The sequence below is a fragment of the Mercenaria mercenaria genome, chromosome 13 (genome assembly GCF_021730395.1).
Source record: "Mercenaria mercenaria strain notata chromosome 13, MADL_Memer_1, whole genome shotgun sequence".
Taxonomy (NCBI): domain Eukaryota; kingdom Metazoa; phylum Mollusca; class Bivalvia; order Venerida; family Veneridae; genus Mercenaria; species Mercenaria mercenaria.
Genome location: NC_069373.1, coordinates 38,777,116 through 38,801,958, shown reverse-complemented (window position 1 = coordinate 38,801,958; position 24,843 = coordinate 38,777,116). Strand labels below are relative to the sequence as shown.

At 35.0% G+C, this 24,843-nt stretch overlaps 2 protein-coding genes across 2 annotated transcripts; one reads left to right on the top strand and one right to left on the bottom strand.

Moving 5' to 3' along the window:
- Positions 1-1,778: 1,778 nt before the first annotated feature.
- LOC128547655 (sodium-dependent proline transporter-like) lies at positions 1,779-3,723 on the top strand. Its single transcript, XM_053520703.1, has 4 exons — positions 1,779-1,872; positions 2,571-2,671; positions 3,095-3,265; positions 3,458-3,723. Exons 2-4 carry the CDS (start codon positions 2,603-2,605, stop codon positions 3,611-3,613), a joined length of 396 nt encoding a protein of 131 aa, XP_053376678.1. The 5' UTR covers positions 1,779-1,872; positions 2,571-2,602; the 3' UTR covers positions 3,614-3,723.
- Positions 3,724-6,253: 2,530 nt separating this feature from the next.
- LOC123529885 (secretory phospholipase A2 receptor-like) lies at positions 6,254-23,267 on the bottom strand. Its single transcript, XM_053521592.1, has 8 exons — positions 22,717-23,267; positions 21,086-21,176; positions 19,849-19,935; positions 17,936-18,088; positions 14,626-14,705; positions 10,985-11,081; positions 9,590-9,841; positions 6,254-9,189 (listed from the first exon to the last, which is right to left on the bottom strand). Exons 1-8 carry the CDS (start codon positions 23,152-23,154, stop codon positions 8,990-8,992), a joined length of 1,398 nt encoding a protein of 465 aa, XP_053377567.1. The 5' UTR covers positions 23,155-23,267; the 3' UTR covers positions 6,254-8,989.
- Positions 23,268-24,843: the final 1,576 nt, after the last annotated feature.

The following is a 24,843-nucleotide window of genomic DNA, read 5'->3' as shown; positions in this document are numbered from 1 at the left end:
TATAAACAGAACACAAAGGAAATTTTACCACTACTTGAAGGGCCACATATTTTCCCAGGAATTTGTGATCGTTTCTCAGTTTTATGGTAATTAAAACAGAATGTACAATATTTGGGTGAACGATATGTCTCCACTGTGGCCATCTTGTTCTCAATTTCCTTTAGTATGCCAATTTACTTTGTACAGTTTGGTATGTTGGAGACAGTCACTAGCGGAATTATAGACCAGTTTCCACACCAGTTGTTGAACAGACGGGTCCTTGTGAACATTTTAACCGGAGGTTTTTTCTTTATTACGGGACTTCCTTTAACAATGAATGTAAGAACTTTTATACTTCTAAGTTATGACAAGTCGCATGTTGAACCGCCTCAGTAGCCTAGTGGTAAGCGTCCGCTTCTAGTGCTGGAAGTTGTGGGTTCGATCCCTGGCCGCGTCATACCAAAGACGTGAAAAATGGTACCAGTAGCTCCCTTGGCGCTCAGCATTAAAAGGGAAACTGGCCTCTTCTCTCATACCCTCGTGGCGATGGATGCTATCAGGAATGAAGTGTCGAGAGTGATTAATATAAGTTGTAGAACTTCCTTCACAATTGACCTAAAATAAATTATGTATAAACAAGTCGCATGTATCAAATATACAGATATTATTCAACTTCATGATCATGTTTTACATCATGCTTGTTGAAATTTAGATTGGTCTTTGAAATATAGTCATTGCGTCCAAATATTTTCGGTCAATAACTTTGTTATGCATATATACATTTTCATATAGATTTACACAAACATGAACGTGGAGTGTGAAAACCCTTGCCACAACTCAAAAGTTTTGTCAAGCTTTAGTGTCAATTTGTCTTGTCCGGAGTTATTTCATGCATTCATTGAAATATGAAAAAATGGCACAGACATTCACCAAATCTAGAAATGCCAATGCATTACGTAGAGATAAGCTAATACGTAGCTTTTCTTAATATACGGACTGTGGCATTTTCTGCCCGAATGGAGAATCAAACCACTGCACACACGTCTATGACAGCAAAATGGCATGTCCCATCAAGACCCAGAGTCTGGTTCATATGTGTTCACCATATTTTAGGCAATTTCTCCTTTACTTCATAAGTTATCTTAGACAGAGATGGATATCCCAGTGCCTAAGCAAAATGTATTCAAGAGTCAATGTCACACTTTTAGAACAATGGTTCAAAGTTATAGTTTTTGTCCGAACTAAAACCTTTCTAAACGTGAAAGGATATTCAAACATTTCCCTTTACAAGATGATATCATTTTGACATGTGTTAGACTCAGACCTCAGGCATAAATGTCAAGATCATTGCATGTGGAAAAATATTAGAGATTCAGTTATGGCTGGTAGTATTCATTTTACATTAAATTGCTTGCAAAACTTAATGAACTTCGACTTTGAAGAATATGTTCATTTTATTGTTAAGAGTCCCGTTTCTGGCACAACAGTATCGGTGTCAGTTGTACGAAATACAATCGTGACCCAAACTGTGTACAAAGCGGCCTCTAGGTTCTGTTATTTCCAGTAATTTCTAGGATGGTGAGGTTCTAACTGTATAAAAATGCAGAGAATAGGAAAAGTAAGGATCATTTTCAATCATAGGTTCATATACAATGTTTCCAATGTAAGCTTGGGATAAGAGGCATGTGGAGTGTTGAATATTTCTCTCACATAAACAGATATTGTAAATAATTTGCATGGCAGCGCTTTATTTTTAGATTTGACTATATGTTATGTATTTTTGTCTGTTATAGGGCGGAATTTACATCTTCCAGTTGGCAGACTGGTATTTTTCATCCTTTGCTTTGCTGATTGGATCTTTGTTCGAGTGTATCTCAATATGCTGGATCTATGGTATAATTCTAGCTATGATGCTTTAAGTTTTATAGTAATTAATTTAAAGGGTCATAATGACTTTGATTAAGATGTGGCTGCAACATTTTTATGAACATAAAATATTTTATTTCCTTGTTAAAATCCAATGTTTGATAATTGTTTATTCATGTTTGACTATATGGTTAACGTAATAGAAGGTACTACAAAATAGACTGTATTGATTATCTCCCTTTATTATATTGACTTCATAATTTGATGTGTAATATTGAAAGTAGCATTTTTCTAACTATTCAATTATATGTAGTCTACTTGTAGCAGTGAGCACAATGCCCAACTTTATAGTGCTGCCTCACTGGAATATCACACCGTAGACACGTGGCATGATACCCCACCCAGTCACATTATACTGACACCGGGCTGACCAGTCCTAGCGCTATCCCCTTAATGCTGAGCGCCAAGCGAGGAAGTTGCTAGTACCATTTTTTACGTCTCATTTTTCATTCTCCGTGACTATTTGATAAACGACATTGTGTCTGAAATCATTAGTCCTCCACCTCTGATTCATGTGGGGAAGTTGGCAGTTACTTATGGAGAACAGGTTTGTACTGGTACAGAATCCAGGAAAACTGGTTATTTTAACTGCCCGCCGTTAAATGACTGAAATACTGTTGGAAAATGGCTTTAAACCCAAAACAAACAAATAAAAATTTTTTCAGGAACAGAAAGGTTTGCCCGTGATATTTACATAATGACGGGACGCAATGTTTCTGTGATATTACGTATAATGTGGACGATCGTAATACCTTTATTTGTAACGGTAAGATTGATTTATGACCTAAGAAATTACATTACTAAGTATTTACAGGAAAATCAGTCTATTAATTGCATGACAAAAGGCTCTTTTTATTATTTTATGCATCTGTATATCATGCTTTTATTTTCTTGTCATTTGGTAGGAATGACCTAAACTAGACTAGTATGCCATTTTACGCATTTTATGCTGATTTGTAACTAGTTTTACAAAAGATCTGTTTATTACAATTACATTTGTCAATATATACTTAAATATGTGCCTAATATTTTAATACATATACGTCATTTCACTTTATTTCAATATGCCCTAAAAGCGTTCGTTTTCATTTTGTACGTTTCATTTCTATTTCAATGAACTAGGACTGTTATACACGTCTATAATTTTCTCTTTACGTCATTCAAAATAAAAATAAACTGTTTATTTCAGATTGCATTTGTAGCACTGCTGACTCAATATTCAACACCCGCCTATGGTGATGGGTACAAGTACAGCTCCGGCGCTGTGGCTGCCGGCATTATTGTTGGTTTGACACCAATCATTGCAATGCTCATTGTAGGTATTGTGTCTGTGCTCAGGCAGAAAGGGTCGACTTGGAAGGTATGCTGTATTTCTTCCTTCACTATAGATACGTTTTATATTATAATGATATTTGTAACATTGTAATTAAAAATAAGAGAAATTTCCAGAGTTTGCAAAAGCAACCCATTTGTCTCATTAGAACCTTCATTCAATTTAGAAGTTAGATGATACAATCAGATGATATTAGTTCATAGTTTTTTTAACTTTCAGCGTTTAAAATGCAGTTTGAAGCCAAGTGATGAATGGGGACCATATGAAAGAGAAACAAAGGAAAAATACAGATTGAAACCTTATATTTACCCAACTTCTTGGTGGCAAAATTTCGTCTTAAATATTATAGGTACAAACGATAAGCCTAGTCTTTGAGCACTGCTCACTAGTGGTAGTGTGTTGCGTTTTGGAATTCGTCAAAAGCAGGATTTTGGAGACGGCAGTAAATTGGTATAAAAACTATCTGTCAGTCGATTCTATAAACAACCATCCATGTCTAACCCTTACCCTGCTAAATTTATATAATGAACTTGTCCATCTTTCAATTTGGACAGTACCATTAACTGTTAAAATGGGTTCTTGCCAAAAAATAATACTGATTAAATGATGATCAGACTGCACTGGTCGCAAAGGCCCAGCATGATAATATGGGCGGCGGTTACCGCCAAAATTAGTAAATATACAACCCATTCATTAACGAGCCAGTCAGTGCAGTGCATTTTAACACCGTCTAGTCTAAAATTCTATCCCGTTCAGTAACTTTTCATTCAATGCATTGTATTTAGATACCATTTAATACAAAACTTCATTCCATCCATTTAAACATGAAACGATAAGTTGAAAAAGTCGAGGCGATGAATCGAAATGTGAAACTGTCCGATAAGTTATGGTGCCATGCAGCCCAATGTGAAGACGTTTGATGCAACATGAGTTCATGCTGTGTAAAATCAGATGATTCATTAAAACAAGACATCATCTTATGCATATTGAAACCACGGTGTTTAATTAATACGAAGCGGTGTATAAGACCTTGATGCCATGCAGTGCAATGTGAAACCGTCCGACAAATTATGGCGCCATGCAGCCCAATGTGAAGACGTTGAACGCAACCCGAGTTCATGCCGTGTAAAATGAGATGAGACATTATTACTTGACGCCGTATAATGCATATTGGAATCGCCTTGTTTAATATTAAGCCCCCGGCTCCTACGCCTATGTTTACAAACATCACAGGTCACAGTTATTGCATAATATATATATAAGCATGATACCTGAATCACAGGTGCCCGTCCAGTCTTGGTGCCCATATGGGTGCCGCCCCTTCCAAAAAAAGAATAAAATAAAAACACTGTGTTAAGCTTAAAACGAAAATAAAATTGATTTTGTTTCCTTATATAGTACTCTTACATGGAAAAGGTGCTTGTGTTGCCGTAATGCTATGGAGGTTTTGTAGGACAAGCCGTGGAACAACCAAAATGTCCAGTTCAGTAACAGTTGAGGCTACCTTGCTGCAATTTACACATCATGCATTTATAAAATAGTGAACAGTCTTGTTCTGCCTAGCAAACAGCCTTAAATAACTTACATTTAAATTCAAACAAGCCAAATTGTCTAGGCACTTGCAAAATTACAGTGACGATCGGCCATTTTGTTTCAAAACGAAAGTAGAAAACCTATTCCGTTGTTGGCGTCTTAGAATTTAAATATAAGTTATTAAAGGTTGTATACTAGGCAGAATAGGATTGTTTACTGTTTTCTAAATGTCCGATGTGTAAATGGCAGCAGGGTAGCTTGCATTGGTACTGAACTGGACATTTTGGTTGTTCCACAGCGTGTCCTAGTAAACCTCCACAGCGTTACGGCAACACAAGCACCTTTTCCATATAAGAGAATATAGGATTTTTTGATTTTTTTTGTTTCAGCATTAAAACAGTGGTTTTTAATTTTTTTGATGGGAAAAGATGGGGGTGGGGGAGGAGGGTCGACACCCGTATGGGCACCAAGACAGGACGGACACCTGTGACCTAAATTACCTATATGTTACTTTATCTTAAATAGTCCAGGTTGGTTTCAGGTTTGCAAAACGTTTGTTTTAGTGCGTATGATTGAAACAACTACATAGAAATAGAAAAAAAACACCACGTGCTTAAAATGGCCGCGTACTAAAATTGTCCAATTTTCTACGCACCTGTGAACGTACGATCTGCATGAAAAACCAATGCACATTCGGTAAACATTGTGGTTAGCAACGTTAATTTAAACACATACTTCCATAACACAGAATCATCAGGATATAACACAGATGTCATTTTATCACAGTTTTAGAATATCTTCGAATAACTGCAAGTTTATTCAGTTTCTCGCCACTGTGTCGTATATATGTACTAGTAATCATGATATCATAAGGCCTGGCTATAGCAGAGGAACCAGCATGAGAACAATCTGGTCTAGTCGCGTAATTGCGGACAGGTTTTGAACACTATTTTTTCACTTGGCATGGCCAGAAAGATCTAAATTAAAGCTGGTTTCTGTTTAAATTTCATTGTGGGTGTATTTTTGACATTTTGGTAGAAAGATTGGGGGAGGAGGTTGTATTTGGTGAAGTGAAACTCAGTTTTAGTATGAGTAGTACTTCCAGTTCACAGCAGTATGATTTTGATGTGATTTTACAGTAAGCAAATGTGACAAGAGAAATCTCTCTTAGAGGATATATGACCCCTACTTTTCTCTTCATTTTATGTCAGTTTCATCATAACTCTTTAAAAAGAAGTAAGGATTTGTTCTCTAAAATAGGTCTAGCAATGTTTGGTAGCTCATTAAAAAAATGTCAGTTTTATATAGAATATATAGGGAATACTATTTATGCTAGTTTGACCTATAACAAGATCGTCTGGATCACGTGATATATAAATCGCTCAATGTCTTTTATGTTTTGGCAAAATAATCTGAAAATTACACCCACTACCCCAACCTGAGTATATATTGGGGGTAATATAAGAACAATAGAAAAGGACAAATGTTTAGATAACTTTTTTATTAACTTCAACAACTTTGTAAGACATACAGAATCAACAATATAGTGAGATTATTCCGAATTATTCAGATTGTTTTTAACAAATGCAAAATAGATAAAATTGCTCTCGGATGATAAAAAGATATATCAAAAATATTTACTACATTTAAAATGTAGATATTAGCACTTTTCTAGAAATACTGAAACTTTTGTGCGTTTTTACTATTATTGTGTTACCCCGATCGGGGTAATAGAACCCGTAAGGCACCTCCGATCGAGGTAATATAACACCGATCGGAAGATGTGCCCAATATTTTGACTTATAAGAAAAGCTTTGGTTCATATTTTCAATGAAGATTACTTATTATGATGACAAGTTTTATGAAGTGCGTGAACGCGAGACCACGACTAAGACGGCATGAAGTTGTAATGAATCGTTTCACTTTACAATACACATACTCATGTGTCGTTAAACGACTTCACTTTGGGCTGCGTGGCATCAAATTTTTATACGCCACTCCAAATTACACAACACGGTTTCAATATGCATTAAACGGCGTCAAGTTTTAATGAATCGTTCCACTTTAGACAGCACGAACTCATGTTACATTAAACATCTTGACATTGCACTGCATGGCATCAAGTTTTATACACCACTCTGAATTACACAAAGCGGTTTCAATATTCATTACACGGCGTCAAGTTGTGATAAATCATTTCATTTTACACTGCACGTACTCATGTTGCGTAAACGGCTTCACATTGTGCTGCATGGCATCATGTTTTGTCGGTTTATTTCATATTACGGTGCATTACAACAAGTATTTCAGTGCATCGTTTCATGTTTAAATGGGCGTCATGAAGTTTTTTATTAGATGATTTCAAAATACAAAGCGTTGAATCCAAATCTATTGGACGGGATGAAGTTTTAGATTACATGGCGTTGAAATGCAGTGCACTCACTGACTTGTTAATAGATGGATTGCATATTTACTAACTTTGGCAGTAACCGCCGCTCATATGATCAGGGCTAAAGTGTCCGCATTATTCAGATGTGTGCACAAATGCAATAGTTGAATTCTAGAATTCAAGGATTTTTTTTTAGTTTTATGACAGTCAGTTTTGAATTTCGCCAGTATTTATTGAACTTTGAAACTACCGTGATTCGTTTTCTCCACTTAAGTTATTTCAATTGTTTGATAAGTTTCAGAACAGTTAAGCATTTATGACTACATATGGTACTAATGTTTCAAAGAAGATTTTCTTTCAAGTGTTGTTGCAGGTGATATGATTTAAAATATCCCAGTAAAAGAACTATTAGGCTGTCAGATCGGATGAAGGAACATCGTAATGAGAAAAGGGCGTCACTTTATAATAATCTGTATAATTAGCCTTTCCGAAACAGCAGGGTTATATATACATATGTATATACATGCTAAATATCATTGTGAACAATTGTTATGTTTTGACTAAAGATTATAAATGAAACTCATAATAAACAGAATTATATCACATATCATTTTTGCTTTTCTCATTCTAATATTTATATAGCACCCTGTCTAACGATAAACAGGTTCAAAGATGCAACGCAATTCGCTCAAGAGAGAGAGAGAGAGAGAGAGAGAGAGAGAGAGAGAGAGAGAGAGAGAGAGAGAGAGAGAGAGAGAGGGTATCTCAGACAAGCTCTACTTGCAAGAACCAGTACCGTAGCCTTTTATTTATGGATACAGTGTACATTTTATTCCACGACGCTAAACATGCTATAAAAGAAATTAAATGTTACAGAAATATATGTTTATCTCTTCACAAACGGGATGAATTAAAACATAAAATGAGCATTGTATCTTTTATATCTAAACCATTTAATAATTTGGTATGGAACGAAACAAATGTAAAAGATTATTTTTTCACATGTTAACTTTTTCTGCTGAAACATCAAAATGCTTCTTTCTTTCCTTACCTACTATAGACAAGGTCATCTCCTTGTAACGATGTCGACTAGAGTTATACCAAAATATGACCCGACGTTATTTGATTTCAACGAAGTCAAACATGTAGTCACGTATTTCTGGGCTTTTGAAAATACCCGTAGAAAAATTTCAGACTTTAAATTGTTTAAAAATGTCTTTAACAGGACCACAACCTTAAAATAGGAACTATTTACTACAACATACATACAGTCCCCAGCTATAAGTGGACCAAATCGTGATTCGAGTCGGTGCAGAATCAACAATACTTTCAAATTTCATCATTAGTTCTTTGGACGTATGCCGCCGGCATACAGTGCAATATGTACTATATATCAAACAAATATCGCATCAATATCCCGACGCAAATCAAGACATCCGCAAGCCATCCTGAACGCTATGAATAACAGCAGGAACATGGATTCGAGCACATTATGCACTTTTTATTTGATAGATATCAGAGTAGTTATAGTGACGGTCCTTCAATACTGTAGTATACCGGCGAGGTTCATGTCTTCTTGAACATTGCGAGTTACAACAGAAATAAGGGTCGAGCGAAATTTCTGACATTAAAAGTACGATAATGCTAAACATCATAATGCTTCAATTGCTTAAACCGATTTTACGAACTCATTAGATGACCTGAATGGACCAAATGTTTGTACGAGTTTGTATGAAGTTTCTCGGAATTCTCTATAAATAAGAAAATGTCGCGGACAGAATGCGTGTATTATATATAACAATGTATGATGATTAAGTCATTGAAAAAGTTCATTTTTCGCAAACGTACATGGCTGGAAAATTACACTTTGCAGACTTCCATGCAAAGTCGAAAGCTCCCGTAAACGAGCCACAATTTCCTTTGGAAGGTTCATTCCGTCCCCAGTTAGTGTAACCTTTATCCAGTGCTGTTTGTGTAGACATCCAGTTCCATTTTCTTTCAAGGTGCACCATTCCAAGCCACCAGCTCCCTAAATTTCAAAACATACACGTATATTCAAAGCAATACCACCAAAAAATCAGTCGGCGACATGTGTTTTATGCAAATAAGCATCTATCACCTAAATAGCTCACATTTCTTATGTCAAGCATATTTTTCAAACATTTTGTTCCCTCCTAGTACACTTATCAGAATCAAAATGCAAGAGACTATTTTGATTAGTTCTTAGAACTTTCGCGAAGGGAAGTGAAATGTGCAATATCTCTGATGTCCGCTTGTCCCGGTATTATTGAGCACACTGAATAGTTTCAATGGTCTAAACAGATCATAAGATATTACAACACTGACTTCAAGAATAGGAATATTTTAAGGCCCCCACACAGCACTTTAAGACTGTTGTTGGTCTATTTCTGAGATAGGATAAGACTCACCCCCGGGACATTTATTGATGCCACAATACTGCCATCTTATATCTGGATCAATAGTATAGCACCATGGCAACCCTTCCTTATCCGGATCACGGCAATAGTTAGCAGCATCAGCCAGCGTCGTTTCCGGGAACGTGTCTATGTTATTTCGACTGTGGCTATGAGGTTCCTGCGAATCCCATCGCTGGCATACATGACCCTCATATGTCGTGTTTTTCAAACCTTGATATTCATTTGAAGTAGTTGGGAAACATTCTGAAATAATCATATAAAGTAACCAAAAGAAAATTTGAATAAAAACATTATATCCTTTTTATAAAAATTACTGCGTATGTAGGAGCATATTCGTGGAAAGATTTTTTCAATTAAACTGCCAAAGTGCCGCATTTTCTTTTCAGAAAAAAAAACAACACCCCATCGATTACGGAATGTAAGTGGCTATTGAGGCCGGTCTATGGTCACTTGAACGTCATTAAGTATGCTATATTTATAATTGAACATGATGCAATGGAGCACCACGATGGTTGTTGAAATTAGCTCAAAATATCGTAACAGATCTTAAAGATTATATGCGCTTTTCCTATTGAGAGTACAGCTACTTTTGCTGAATTTATGCCAGTGTTTGCTGAGAAATAATTCGGACAATGATGGCGCTATAGTTTAATTATAGCTAGCGATCAAGGGGCATTAACTCAGCGAAAAACCATCCGAACGGAACATGAATGTAATATATGCATCTCTTCATATACAGTTTCTCGGAATTCCAGACAGCGGTTGCTGAGGAATACTCCGGACAAGAAAAATTAATGGTACTAGTACGTTGAATAATCAAAAGACAATAAATCATCGGACCTGAACACGAAGGTAATATGTGTATATTCTATCGAGAGTGTAGCTCGCTGATTGCTGAAAAATACTGTAGATAAGGATCGCGCTATAGTTTACTTATGTACAATTATTAAGAGGCAATAACTCAGTGAAAATATTTTCGACCGGAACATGAAGAAAATATGCGTATCTGTTCTTCAAAGATAAGTTCCCTATGAAGTTTCGCTGAATTCCATCTAGTGATTGCTGAGGATTATATGCGCATCTCCCCTTTGGAAAGAAGCTTCCTATGATGTTTTTCTTAATTCTGGCAAGCAATTGCTGAGAAATACTCCGGAGAAAAATGGCTCAATGAAAGCATACATCTAGTGGTTGTATTTTATGCTACTTTGTACTTTTTACACCTATCATATTTTCAAGTATAAATCATACTTACACAGTACTTTTTACAACAAACCTTATATATAATGCAAGTTCTTGACTATCACGTACCTTCTACATTCTTAATCTTGTATGCTATATCATTTTTGTAGTAAACTGATAAAATGAAAAAGGAAAGCCAGCATTTACCTCTACTATCGACTTGTTTTGCAACAGTTTTTAGAAACTGGTTTTCGGCAGCAGTGTTTATCTCGGCAAGATAACCGCCTAATTTCTGACAACGTCCCTGAAACAAACATGTCCAGGTAATTAAATTTATTAATCTAACGTCCTTTGATGTAGAAATCAAATAAGGTCCGTTTTCGTCATGTTGATATAGGCGTTGACTAATTAGAAAACAAACATTTTTATAGACTTACTCTTCTCTTCTAACTCTGTATAATTTTCCCCCTACTTTCATTTACTATACCAAGAATTTTTCTGTTTTAAATTCTGTCATTAATCAAAGAAATACATCCATTTGGATTAAACTTTCCGTGTTCCACAATAAAAAAAATCTGACGTCCGTTGTATAACCACAGCAAATGATAATGTCATTGATATTTGTATTCATAACCTGTATTCATAAGACATCTTTTACCTATAAAATTAGGTTTCATTGTTCTTGATGAGTGAAGGTGTATGATAAAAGGATCATGACATGAATGTGCTGCTCTAACAGGTTGTAACGCTCTCTAAGGTTGTGTAAAAACGCATTCCCATGCTTCGTAGAATGATCCTGGTCCAGGCACTGGAAATTTCTTCCACCTAACTAAGAGACCAGTACTAATTCTTCTTAGAAAAGACTGCTTCGCGTGTAGCCTTAGTGGCTGCCTATGTGCTATGTAAAGCGCCACTTAACGTGTTTATCAAGAAATAATAAAAATAATATACTTTCTACATTACAAAATCAACTTGACCAATTACAGTAGCACAGGCATATCAAATTTCTTTTTATTCCATTTAAATGTTATTTGTAAATTTTATTTATAAAACATATCCTGTGACTTTGTTTACTGTTCTATGAAAGGGGTTTCACTGTCAAAGTGGTTTAGGTAGCTAACTTCGAATCAATTTCCTCTCAACGGCGATTGTTTGAAACCTCCCTTTGGGCGTAGAATTCACGGGAAGAGCCAACTCCATTGGATTAAGGAAGGTCATTGGTTCTACCCAGGTGACTATCTATGCCGGACACAGTGCCCGGATAGACATTTGGGGTATTCTTCCATTATCCACCATTGTACGTACATTGTGTCAATATTGAGAGAGACATTTTACTTATACTTGAGCAGAATACAAATTCAATGATCTTAACTTCACAGTGACCAATGTTCGTTTGGAGATTTCTAACAATCCTTCAAGGCTATTTGTAGTTAAATCTCCATTTATCTTGCATTTCTTACGGTCAAGGAACGTCTTGAACAGATCAGATATATTTCATATATTGTTATTAATTTTCTGATAACAATTTTCATTACAACGAAATGGCTGCCACATCGCTGGCATATAAGAATCAAGTCGGATTATTATTCCAGCAGCTACAGATATATTTTTCCGAGAGTAAATTTGGTGTTTTATTGCTTTTTATGTACAATAATATAAATTTCGAATGAAACAATAACCATAAAAGGCGGAAGTAGAAGAACAATAACTCTGTTACTCTGTAATGCGAAGATTTGGCTCATAAGTTCATAAGCTTAATCCTTGTAAAGCAAAGAACTTAACCTGTTTTCGACTCAGCAGTTTGTTGAGGGATCGTTTAATCTACATTCAAAATAGAGGATTTGTTGTTTGTGCCGTGTGGCGGCCGTAAAAGGTCTCCCCGTACTTCCAATCAGAGCCGTTATATATTTCTCTTTTAGGGCAAAGCCATTATTTTAACTGGGGACCATACGCCGCTTCTCATGGAATTGCTGTCTGTGCATCAATGAAGGGTCCATGTGCACCGCCATATGAATACATCTGTGGGTGCCTCTTGATTATATTCTGGTACTAATAACATATGTTGTGTTTCGCTCAACCTGGTGCTAGAGAACGTGGACGGTAGCTTGCACATGAACAGCCTCAGTAGCATTTTCGTTTATGTCGTGTTGGGCGACCAATGATTTTCCACTTTTTTGTATTTTTTAACAGCAAATAGGATGAAAGCGAAAGTTTCCAAGACATTTCTGGAATAATGAAATCTGCAGTTCAGTTTGCATTTATAGGCTGGTCTTTATCAACTAAAAACAAAACATGCTGCCATAAACCATGCAGGTTATAATTGCTGATTCTTGTCTGCACAGGAAGTAGCCTTGTTAGTTTACAAAATGTGTAAATTATACTATTACGCACTTGTTTGTACGTATTTGGCTTGTAGCATTTTGTGATCACTAACTATTGAATTGTCCAGTTATGACTTATTCAGCAAATAGTGGAGTGGAGTACCTGTCAAGATAAGGATTTCTTAAACAGCATAAATACTGTCCAAATTCAGAAAATGCGGAATTTAATTTAATTAGTCGGTAAGGTAAAATCGTTAGACCGGATACGGCATATAAGCTGACGAGGAAATTCATTTCAGGCGAGAGCGAACTAATAATATCATTAGCCATTTGTGTTATGTCTGGGAATTTTAGCATTCATTCCTCGGTAGTTTCTAGTTTTCAACATGTTCAATGTCTGCTTATATCCCATGAGTCAAGCCACATCTTCTGGAAACATGATTGGTTTCTTTGTCGAAAATTCGAATATTTGTCCATTCCGCAGGTTGTTTTGTCCTTGTTTATTTTTTGTTTTACATTATCTACGTACCTTGCGTACATGGCTATCATTTACGCATCAACAGGTATGCTGTTTTCGGGTTTTGTCACCATATTGTCACATTTTCTTGTACAGTAATACCTTTTATATCAATAGTTTACAAGCATCATCACAAGTAACAAAGCTTTTCCGACGCCCTTTGCACAATGTCTTATACATTCTCTTTGAACATGCCCTTCGCCTAAAGTTGAGCTGATGAACATTGCTTGCTTTCCTGTTAATTTACCCAGAAAGTTTCAGAAATAACATGATGAACTGTTCCGAGAGGAACTTGGCTTACATCTGTCTTTGTGTCGGTGGATTGACCGTCCAGATATATTACATGCGGTTGACTAATAATCTCAGATGTTACTGTTTGCGGTTTTCGGTATGTTACCCAAGGTTTGAAAAATATTCAATATTAAGCCAACACAAATGTTACGTCCGGGTAAAATGACAACTGTCTGGAACTCGTATATGTGAATGAAAAGTCTTGAAAAGCCAAAGTTCAGCTACATAATATTATACCGTGTAATTTCTCATATTGTAGTAGATAATTTTATTGTTTTTGAATTTTTGGAAAAATGAAAATGTATGCGTAAGGTATTGCAAGTCGAAAAACAGTGCTATGTTTGTTTTCACAATATATTCTGGTAACACTCCATAGCATTAAAGCGATACCGAGACCTTTTCATATACTAGTACGATATTTATATGTTTTTTAAACCAGTAGAATAGGGAGATATAGATGGCATAAGAAAGCACTATAAAGGCTAGTTCGTCAAAGAAATGCATGTTGCATATATTTTATTCATTTTATCAAACTATGGTAAATATATAATAATATTGATTTTTAATTCGTACATTGCAAAAATTCTTTGACACCGTTTCTTATCTTCTGACGTCTGTTGCTTTCCATTGAGTTTTCTATGCATGCTTTCTTTGCTTTCCCATTAAAACTCCAATAACATTTCGTCTCAACTCACTAATGTATATCATATAGTACTTACCATTGCCTCTAACCACATGACTGATTGATTACTGAAGTAGTAACATGATTGCCCGTATGTCAACCAGTTGTCGGGACAACCTGAATAAATATAGATGTACATACAGTATGAGGAACATCTGTTATGACAACAATCAAAAGCATATATCTCCATATGAAAGCACATATGTATCTTTCCTATTAAATGACTAATACAGAATAACAAATAAATAATTTAACATTACACCATATTCTCCCTCTTCGGGGTGGGGGGAGGGGGTAAAATGTTGAGCATTTTTAATGCATCAACAATTCTGCATTTTCATACGATGCAACTAACATAATAATCGATTTATCAATGATAATATTTCTGTTTATTCTTTCCGACAAAAATTAATACATTAAAATTGCAGTTACGGAAATAAGACACGCTCGCCAATTTGTTTAAACTTATTGTAAACATTTTCCTTTGGACAGAGCTTTAAAACTTATATTGTACAATATTACTTATGGAGAAAGCAGGTACAAATGATCCCTCAAGCTTTATAACGCATATTAAAGATGTAAGTGCTTACATATGCACTTAAACGCTTGAAGACATGAACCATTTTCCAACTGCATCCAAGAAGGTAAGTTATAGGACGAGTTTGTTTTCTTGCCATAATTTTTCATAATTGTATATTTTCTAGCTATCACTGTTTCACTGAATAATATTCAAATTAAAGTCACCTGTTCCATTACAATTTGGTTATTGTTGTGAAAAGTGTGTATATATCTTAAACAGATAAAATACAGTGTTATCAGATTTTAGAAGTTATTAAACATGTACTTAATGCATAAAAGCAGCTATCAATCATGCACTAGATCTAGCTTATTTTACGTTTGATGTACTCATATTTGTAAGTGTTCTGTTATTTTGATTGTAGTGAATTATTTAAATCCATTTTAGTAGCTACGTCTTTCCTTTGGCGATTTGAATTAGTAAATCAATAAATTAAATTAAATTAGTTCAATTCTACATTTTATGTAAACAGGACCTTGTGAGTCAAACAAGTTTGTTTAAATGGTGTTGCTGATGCCATATAACAGGCTGACAATGGGATAAATATCTTTACACAATGTTGTAAAAGTGAAAGGCTTAGAGGTTACATACTTCACATGAAGCACAGACCTGTGGTCCCTAATTCGGTGTGTCGTAGGACCAAAATTCGGCCAGCCATATGAGTTTATAAGTATGCCCTCGTAAAATTAACAAAAGAGCTGCTTTCGCACTTTCAATACACTAGAAATTATATTTATATTGAAAGGTCATACCTCTAGTTATTTATGAACATTGTTCTTCATTTAAATTTTAATTTACAAGCGTCAGTTGAAAAGACATTGAACTGACAGTGACCAGTTTTACGTAATTCCTGCGAAGAGATGAACACCAAGTGTTAGTCATATTAATATTTTACTTTACACCAATCCCTGTATAAAGTTAGTAATATACGATCATTCATCTAGTGAATTAGAACTTTGCCCACAAAGATCCCGGATTCATAGCTGATAACAAATGTGCCATTATGCAAAGTGATTGAGAAAGCTATTCTGTGGATGCTTTAAACACATATATGCCAATGCAAAATGCCTGCCAAAGCGTCTATTATAAGTGAGTGAAGTATTGTGTACGACCTTTCATCAATGTAACCACTAATCCTTTAATTACATGCAGTCTACCTGGCACTGATTAGTCGTAAAATAAAAAGTGACAGTTTGGTTCCATCAACAAAACTATTCTGGTAATATATTTATTCAAACATCGTCGGTAGGGAAGTAGATATAATAATTCATGTTAAAAATCACTCTTTATTGAATTTTTGGCAAACGATGTAACTATGTAACATCCATTATATGATACTTGTTTTGTCTCAATGACGTGACGTCATTTCCTATAAACACGACGTCAAACGACGTAACGTCACTTCTCGTACTATTTCACATGTGTCTGTCACTCAATATTTGTGATATATTTAGCATTGCAACCATGAGGAAATTTTGTTGCAAGCTTCTTTATCCATTTCTCCTCTACTATACACTAGACTGGTATCGCTACAACTGGTATGTTTTACTGTCTGGTATGTGTGTCTGTTTGTGGAGTAAGCTACCTCCCCTTTAAATATCAGTAGGCAAAGGGCAGGAAGACATATCAGGAGAAGATCTAAAAGCTCTGTTAGTTTTGCCATGTACCAATACATCACCAATGTTTTTTATCTCTTCTGAAGGCTAACAACGGTGGTTCCTGGAAGACAGTTCTCATACGTTCTGAATTATAGAGTACTTTTTGATGTTTTCGCAAGATGTTTCACATATCTGGTAACATTTTGGAATAGGTCAGCACCAATAGGACCCTCTTTTCTTCTGGTTCATTCTTCTTTTTTGTTTGTAATAATTCCTGCCTGTCTAATTTATCGACCCGTTGCAGCTCTTTTTCTTAGCTGTTGTTTCAGTTCTCTGTTTTAATAAAGTCAGGTTCTTTTTCACAAATTCTTTTAATTCTTATACCTAGGCCATATGCTAATGCTTTCTTGGTATGCACCGGATCACATGAAAGTTTCTGTATATACAGCTGTTTGTCTGATGATGTTTGGTACAGTTCAGTATAGATGTTACCATTCTCTAATATAACCAGCGTGTCTAAAAATTCCAATTTTTGATAACTCCATCTCAGTTCAACTTTTATGTTCTTGTAAATATTATTTGCAAATTCACTATGTTGCTTCAGACTTTCAATGCCACCTGTCCATAGCCCAAATCCATCATCAAAAAATCTTTTGTAGACCCATGGCTGCACCTCGAAATTCGTCAGTTGTTCATCCCACTTCCGCATGTAGCTGCATTCAAATTTTTTCCTTGTCGCGAACCTATTGCCACTCCGTTAGTTTGTATATAGTGGTTTTGGCCTAAATCAAAATTGTTGTTGTACTTGTTGTTGTACAGTACAGTTTCTATCATTCGTAGAACATATCTAGTTGGGATTATTGGTTTAGAGTGGGCTGTTTAATCTGTGTAATCTTGTCTATAAAATCTGTTGTGTCCCGTAATTAACTTGGGGACTGAGTGACATATTAATTCAATTCATATTCAGCTAATGGATGTTACATAGCTGTATCGATGACTTTTCATGTTTTGATAAAGGCCAGGTGGCCAAAGATTCAATAAAGAGTGAATTATTCTGGTAAGAGTGATTTTTAACATGAATTATTCTGGTAGTAGTTAAAAAGTACATCACTGTTCATCGAATCAACATTTTTACTAAGTGAAACTAGTACCGAAGAATTTCTAAAATTTACCTTTAGACAATAGCGCTGGGTCTTTAAGTTTACAAATTGGTTCAAGTTTTACATTTGTACAACTGATGTCAACCCATTTGTAATCAAAACCATTGTCAAATGCCACACAGTCTTCTTCCATGCCAAGAGAATTAGGTTCGTTTGGTGCCCAGTCTGTAAAATCAAATTCACCTTTTTATACTTTCAAGTGCAAAGTTAAAAGGTTAAAATGATCAAAACATATACAGAATGCGTACTTTTAATCATTAATGATTTAATCGTTTAACATAAGATGTTTTTTGTTGTTTTTCTTTTATTTGTAACTGTATTACTGAAGTAATGTATCAACAAAAGCGATTAATATTCCCAGACGCCTCCTTGATACAAAAAACCGTTATATTTTATGAAAATGATATTTGACTTTCAAGTGTGACGATGACCTTTTATTTTGTGACCTAGGTTGCACACTCTGTATGTGGCTTGATGTGATTAACAACTGATGATTATTATAAGAAAAGTCTTCCAATGGTTTAAAAGGTAAAGAGCAATCACAAATATATGCAATTTGATCTTTGATCGTTTGCCTCTACGGGCGATCTTGACCTTGAGCCTAGTGACCCGGGTTGAGCACTCTCGTTTGAATGAAGTTAAGAACTGGTGCTACCTTTAAGAATTTATCCTGGCGGTTAAGAAGATATGGAGTGGAAAATATTAAATTTTATTTTATCTTTGACCTCGCGGTGTAAAACTGACCTTAGACTTAGTTACTAATGTGTCCACCACTTCTTTACGATGAAGTATATATTTGATACTAGTTTTATGCAAATCTTCCAAGTGGTTTAGACAGTATGGAGCAGACACGAAATAAAGTCATTTAACTTTGACCTCCAGTTGTGACATTGACCTAAGACTTAGTTACCAAGGTCATGTGCCCAGCACTTCTTCTTGAAGAGGTAAGTATTTGATGCCTAGCTATATGCAGAAAAAGGTCGAAACTACGATGGTGAAAGACGCAACAATGACAGTGAATAGCCAAAATCATGGTGATGAAAAGTCAAAACAACGAAAGTACGATGGTTAAAAGGTGAAATTGCCTTGTTAAACAGTGGAAATAATTTTCTACTTTTTACAATAATTGCTTCCTTGTTTCGACTTTTTACCACTGTATTTTCGACTTCCACCATCGTAGTTTCGAATTTTCACTAGCGCTGTTTCAATATCCTTATTTCGTAATTTTGTTCTTTCGACTTTCTTTCATATAATGAATTGCTATGATGACCCCAGCGTGACATCGTAATTAATTCTTAGCTCGCATTTTGATGTTTTCTGAGAAAACATGATCATTTACATTAAATGAGAAGTAAAACTTATATAGACGGCAAACAAATAAATAGAAAAAACAATTTATACACTCAGTTCAAACGTATTTAAGTAAGTTCAAGTATTAAGTGTTGTTATATTTTCTGATCCTTTGGGATCATACAATCCATCCAATAGATGTGTAATAAAGTTCCACTTAAGCTGGTGCTAGGGGCCGTGAGAGGTACTGCACATTTCATTACTTCTCATGAACAGACTCAGTCCAACGGAGTATGCTTGTATTTTTTTTGGTTGCATTCTATGCTTCCAAGGGATCTTTTAACAGATTTTATAATTTCCTAGGTTTAGTCAGTGATAAAGGTGAATATCTAGGTAGAGAGAGGCACCTGGTTTAGTGGTTTTGTTTTGTGATTGAAGACAATTTTCCTTTAAAATATATATCTACTTTCTTTTAACAGAACGAACCAAAGTTTTCCAACTAAATGACTTAAAGCTGGTATTATAAACTGGAATATAAAACCTAAGAAGTGAATTTTGTACATGGCTGACTGCATCATGCCAGGAGTGATAGAATTACTTAACTAAAAGATATTTAAACATATACAAATATTTACCTGAAAATGTTAACGTCGTATTTAATGTATTCCAACGCCATTCATTTTCCACATTTTTGTCAGTAAGCCCTAACCAATGTAGTTGCTCTGGAAAAAAACACTGACTTGGATAAGCAACTGTTTTATAATGAATCGAAAGGAAACCTCCTAATAAGACAGCTTTCCTTAAATTATCAAGTAGAACACTCATTTTATGTGTTATTATAAGTTGTGTCTATCAGATGTAAGTCGTTCTTCCAATTTTAGATAATGTCATTTCTAATGTTTCCAGTTTTAATGATGAAAACCTTGCAGTCATTTTTCGCAAGTTTCTTGAAAGAAGGTTTGCGAAGGACGTGCAGCCTCACTACTGCCTGTTTTGTGATCTTATATAGACAAGCCTTTATGATCATGGTCATTACGTTTTCAGAGAAACAATCAAATCGAGCTGTTATTCCTTAGCACACCGATCTCAGCAATTTCGATTCGCTTGTCAGCTTAGTCTCATGAATTTCGTTCGTACACCAGGGGCAGTGCGTTGAAGTACAATTGTTCTATGGGAACAGAAGCATATACATAGCACCAATTGATGTATGATGTGAATATATGTAGGTATGCGTACATGCTGATTCATGCTACACGACTGGAGAATATTAAGTATCCCTATACATCAACATTGTGTATGATTTAAAACAGCTGCACTTGATATACATTCAAATAATTACTTCTGATTATGTTGATGAGTTTGTTTCATCAAGAAAATATTACATTAGGTACTTTATAAAAAGAAAGAGATACGATTATTTGCATTCAATAAATTCTCATTTACAGAATATGTATGGAACAACGATATAACAAGAATGATCATTACATGAATGATGAAAAAGAGGTGTATGCTTTATAGGTCTCCCTAAATAACCTAATTCATTTTATGTAAAATAGATGTGTATATGTTATATACTAGCTCATCAATGCAAAGAAACTGTCATATAACTGTTAAGAGTAATGTTAAATATTATCTAAATTAATGTTTACTGGCGTAAACGACCTAGATTAAAACCACTTATCAAATATTATGTTTTACCTACCTCATACAATAGTTAATATTTTATTACATCAATCTCCTTTTTTGTAAACAACACTGAATTTAAACTCCTATATTGTGCGAAACAACATCAAATTGGACGATTCCTTGAGTACACAGAATCCTGTGACCACAATTTATTTTAAAGGTGATAAAGAGAAAATGTTTGATTACCTTTTAATCCTCTCAGGTGGTTTCTTATGAAGCTATTTTCTTCTACTGATTCTAGCTGCAAGAGGTAACTATCAAATTGCTCGCAGTAATTCTGAAAATAAAACAAAAGGAAAACAACAGGCCCATAACGACACAAATGAATATGTTGCAGGGTCTTTTTCATGGACGGTAGCGGAAATGCTATAGTCCATGCCCTCTAGCCACCGGTTGAGCAGAACCCAACATTTGTACCTATTACAAGTGCATAAAGACAACCTAGGCACATCTGCAGATGTATTCTTATGACGGTGTACATGGAACCTTGTGCAATTCAATAAAAAACGGCGCATGATCCCAAGTTAAAATAATGGGGTTGTCCTAAACGGGAAAAGAACGGACAGAACTAAACAAACCGGAATATAGATGGAGAACGGATGTTGCGGAGCCTGCATATCACAGACTCTGCCAAAGGACAAAATTAAAAAGCAGGTACCATATCCAAGGGGTGATAAAACAATAACCATTTTTTGTTTGTTGCGACGTTAACACACCGACAGGACATATGGCGACTTTCCAGCTTTTATGGTAGAGGGAGACCATATTATTTCATCATTGGCGGGCACTTGGGTAGAATCACCGACCTCCCGTAAGCCAGCTGGATGGCTTCCTCACGTGAAAAATTCAACGTCCCGAGTGAGGCTCGAACTCACATCGGTGAGGGTCAAGTGATTTGAAGTCGGCGACCTTAACCCTCTGGCCACAAAGTCCTAAAAACAATACCCAAAGATATCAAAGCAGGAGTATTTCGATCCACACAAAGCTGAAAAAGTAAACAGTACACTAACACAACTGAAGAGATCGGAATATGACAGATATGATTGAAACAAAAAATGAATATGTTAACTAGGTTTGATATCTTTGATAGTGCTTTGCAGCGCACATTTATAAATCTCTGTTTGCTGATAAAATGTATAATATATTACTGGTAATTAAATCAACTGAGCACGTACATATTCAGAATATATCATAGTTATTCCTTCTCTTGAGAAGGAATATTATAGTTCAATAAGTCACACTTGACTGGGCTACTGATACCGAAAGCTGTTGTCATTACAAGCTGGCCAATAAAACTCCGTGACCTTAGAAATAACCTCTGACGTTAGACTATTCTTTCCTAATTGAGACGACTCTCTGACTGAACGCGTTCCGTGGATTACATATTACTAAACCCGAGGATGTTATTTCCTTCATTCTTGAGGAATATAACATACATTCAGTCGACCAGATAGACAAATATCAGCAAATTTAAATGTAAACAATTGAATATTATCGTTACCTTGAAATGCATAGTTAATATATGAAAACAAAATCCATTGTGACCCTCTAATTATGCGCAACAAATTCATGCATCGAATCGTAAATGATTAACCGGGTCAATGTCTTATTGCCGTATTTACTCTACTGAAAGTGGTAACAGATTTAATTTGTTGCTGGATTTAACAATTTATGTTAAATAACTAGCGTAAATACTTACTTGAAATTTTTTGGCAGTATAAAACAGACATTGCAACCAAAAATTTACAAGATGATCATTTTATATTTATATAGATACGCCCTAGAAGGAACTTTTGCTATGCTTTAACTTGTTATACCTGTGCTTCCAAGAAATTTCGTTCTTTGTCCATTGCAAACAAATAGCAAGAGGCGTTGTATGATAACCAACCATCCGGACACACCGTCATATCTTTTGTTCGTACTGTGTTTGGCCGATTGTATCCAAACGTTTTAGAAACTTTGTTTTGTTTCTGAGAAATGACATAACTCTCCGGCAGAACTAATCTGCACTCTCTGTCTCCACTTGTAACAAAATATACAAGTAATCCACATCCAATACACATTACTGTAGCTACATTTATTATCAAAGCTATTATTATAAAAACAGTCGATTTCTTGAGGTATTTGCCGTGTGTTGTTGGTCTCGTAGATTTATGAGAATTCCCATGTTGTGTTTTTGAAATTGTGTATACATTTTGAGAAGAATTTGTTCGCGTTTCAAATTCATCAAAATCACAAAAATGTGTTTCCTCCATGTTTAAACCTGTCAAAAGTTTTATTTTTAAGTTAAACACAAAAATATTTAAACCTTTATACGAACTTATACTCTAATTTATTCATAAACACATGAGTTGTTTTACGTAAACAAACAAACTTAACTAATGCGAATTAACAGTCTCTCTTCGTATTTTAGCAATACATCATGTGATGTGAATACATTATTAAAATGGTAACACGATAAATGTATATGTTTACAAAACATAAAAAATAAACAGAAGACAGAGTTTCTCTCTAATTTCGAATAAGGTGAATATATATATATATGATTCCAAAGAAAGTTGAGTACAGTATTTTTTCAGGGCCTTAAAAATCAGTCGCGCTCACTAGCTTGGTGCTGTTTCAAATGTTCAGAAGACGTTTATTGTAACTAAATGTACTTTGTAAAATATGTTCACAAGCTTAAAGTGTATGATTTACTGTCAACCTTTTGACACCATCAGTTTCCTTCACTTCATTTTAACTAGGTATGAGCGTATGTTGATATGTACAGAACATTAACTTCATGATATCATTAACCCATGTAAGAAGGCAAAATAACGAGGGGAAAGGTCTCGTATCTTTTGATAACTTTCTCTTACTTAAAATCAAACTGTGCAAATATCTTATTAGATGTTACATCAAATGTCCTGGATTAAATGCGTGCTTCTACACGTTGATATTAAACTTTATTACAGTTATTAAACATCAAAGTGTATTTTAACCTCATTGCATGGATTACTTCTATTTTAGCTTTATTCTGGAATGTGATTTCAATACTTGTAAGTGTATGCGCACAAGTATTAAAACCTTATATATGATCAAACAAGCTAAGAGATCTAAAAGGAACAAAAAAGTCACAGCCACATTAAAACAAACCTTTATAACCCTGTCAGTGACATTAAAACAAATTCGTTATGACCCTGTCAGTGTAATGTTTCAGCCACATTAAAACAAATCCGTGATGACTCTATGAGTCTTATGCAAATAAGCCACATTTAAACAAATCCAAAATGACCCTGTCAGTTCAATGCTTAGCCACATTAAAACAAAACCATTATGACCCTGTCAGTTCAATGTTTAGCCACATTAAAACAAAACCATTATGACCCTGCCACATTAAAACAAAACCATTATGACCCTGTCAGTTCAATGTTTAGCCACATTAAAACAAAACCATTATGACCCTGTCAGTTCAATGTTTAGCCACATTAAAACAAAACCATTATGACCCTGTCAGTTCAGTGTTTAACCACATTAAAACAAAACCATTATGACCCTGTCAGTTCAGTGTTTAGCCACATTAAAACAAAACCATTATGACCCTGTCAGTTCAATGTTTAGCCACATTAAACAAAACCATTATGACTCTGTAAGTTTAATGTTTTAGCCTCATTCACAAAACGATTATGACTGTCAGTTCAATGTTTAGCCACATTAAAACAAAACCATTGTGACCCTCTAAGTTTAATGTTTTAGCCACATTTAAACAAAACTATTATGACCCTGTCAGTTCAATGTTTAGCCACATTAAAATAAAACCATTATGACCCTGTCAGTTCAGTGTTTTAGCCACATTCACAAAGCCATTATGACCTTGTCAGTTCAATGTTTAGTCATATTAAAACAAAACCATTATGACTCTGTAAGTTTAATGTTTTAGCCATATTAAAACAAATCCGTTATTA

What these genes read in the sequence shown, in the direction of transcription:
- LOC128547655 (XM_053520703.1), top strand. Translation starts at nt 2,603, where the DNA reads ATGACGGGACGCAATGTTTCTGTGATATTACGTATAATGTGGACGATC. An exon ending in TAATACCTTTATTTGTAACG is followed by an intron (nt 2,672 to 3,094) that starts GTAAGATTGATT and finishes TGTTTATTTCAG; the next exon opens with ATTGCATTTGTAGCACTGCT. An exon ending in AGAAAGGGTCGACTTGGAAG is followed by an intron (nt 3,266 to 3,457) that starts GTATGCTGTATT and finishes TTTAACTTTCAG; the next exon opens with CGTTTAAAATGCAGTTTGAA.
- LOC123529885 (XM_053521592.1), bottom strand. Translation starts at nt 23,154, where the DNA reads ATGGAGGAAACACATTTTTGTGATTTTGATGAATTTGAAACGCGAACA. An exon ending in CCACCTGAGAGGATTAAAAG is followed by an intron (nt 19,936 to 21,085) that starts GTAATCAAACAT and finishes GTTTTTTTCCAG; the next exon opens with AGCAACTACATTGGTTAGGG. An exon ending in TCATGTGGTTAGAGGCAATG is followed by an intron (nt 11,082 to 14,625) that starts GTAAGTACTATA and finishes TGTTTGTTTCAG; the next exon opens with GGACGTTGTCAGAAATTAGG.